General features: G+C 60.9%; 1 protein-coding gene across 1 annotated transcript; it reads left to right on the forward strand.

Moving 5' to 3' along the window:
* LOC120359485 lies at nucleotides 1-924 on the forward strand. Its single transcript, XM_039457068.1, has one exon. It carries the CDS (start codon nucleotides 1-3, stop codon nucleotides 922-924), a length of 924 nt encoding a protein of 307 aa, XP_039313002.1.

The raw sequence follows: 924 nt of genomic DNA on the forward strand, positions 1-924 counted from the left end.
ATGCCGGCCCGGTTCATCTGCGAACGACCAAAGAGACGAGGTCAACGGACTTACAAGGGCTTCATCGCGGTCTTCGTCTGCCTGTCAACCCGTGCCGTGCATTTGGAGGCGGTGTCCGACTACACTGCCGACGCCTTTCTGGCGGCCTTGCGTCGGTTCGTGGCTCGCCGCGGCCTCTGTCGTACGCTCCGTAGCGACTGCGGAACGAACTTCGTCGGCGCCGATGCGCAATTGCGGAGTTTTTTCGCCGCTGATAGCCCTGAGTTGCGTCGGATCGTCGGACGGCTTGCGAGCGATCGTATTAAGTGGCTATTCAACCCTCCGTCAGCGCCTCATTTTGGCGGAATCTGGGAGGCCGCCGTCAAGTCCTTGAAGCACCACCTGCGGCGAGTGCTGGGGGACTCGACCCTGACCTTCGAGGAGATGAGCACCCTCCTCGCTCAGGTGGAAGCCTGTCTGAATTCGCGACCGCTCCAGGCCTTGTCCGACGATCCTGATGACCTCGCCGCCCTCACGCCGGGTCATTTCTTGGTGGGATCCCCTCTTACGGCCGTGCCTGAGCCTTCAATGCGGGAGTTGCCGGCGAACCGCTTGACTCGCTGGCAGCTTCTGCAACAAATGCGTGACCATTTCTGGGACCGATGGTCCCGTGAGTATCTTCACTCCCTCGTCCATCGACCGAAGTGGCGGAGGGAGGTCGCAGATTATCGAGTGGGACGCCTGTGTCTTCTCCGAAATGAGAGAGATGTGCCTCCTCCGTCGCGCTGGCCACTCGCGCGAATCGTGCGGGTGCACGTAGGGGAAGATGGCCAGATTCGCGTCGTCACTGTCCGGACGGCTGCGTCGGAGTTCACGCGACCAGTAGTCAAGCTCATATTATTGCCGGTTGGAGAGGGCGATCAGAACCAGGAGTCGCTTGACTAG

This window comes from Solenopsis invicta, chromosome 14 (genome assembly GCF_016802725.1).
Source record: "Solenopsis invicta isolate M01_SB chromosome 14, UNIL_Sinv_3.0, whole genome shotgun sequence".
Classification (NCBI taxonomy): Eukaryota; Metazoa; Arthropoda; class Insecta; order Hymenoptera; family Formicidae; genus Solenopsis; species Solenopsis invicta.

Excerpts from the sequence above, each read along its gene's own strand:
- LOC120359485 (XM_039457068.1), top strand. The coding sequence starts at position 1 with ATGCCGGCCCGGTTCATCTGCGAACGACCAAAGAGACGAGGTCAACGG.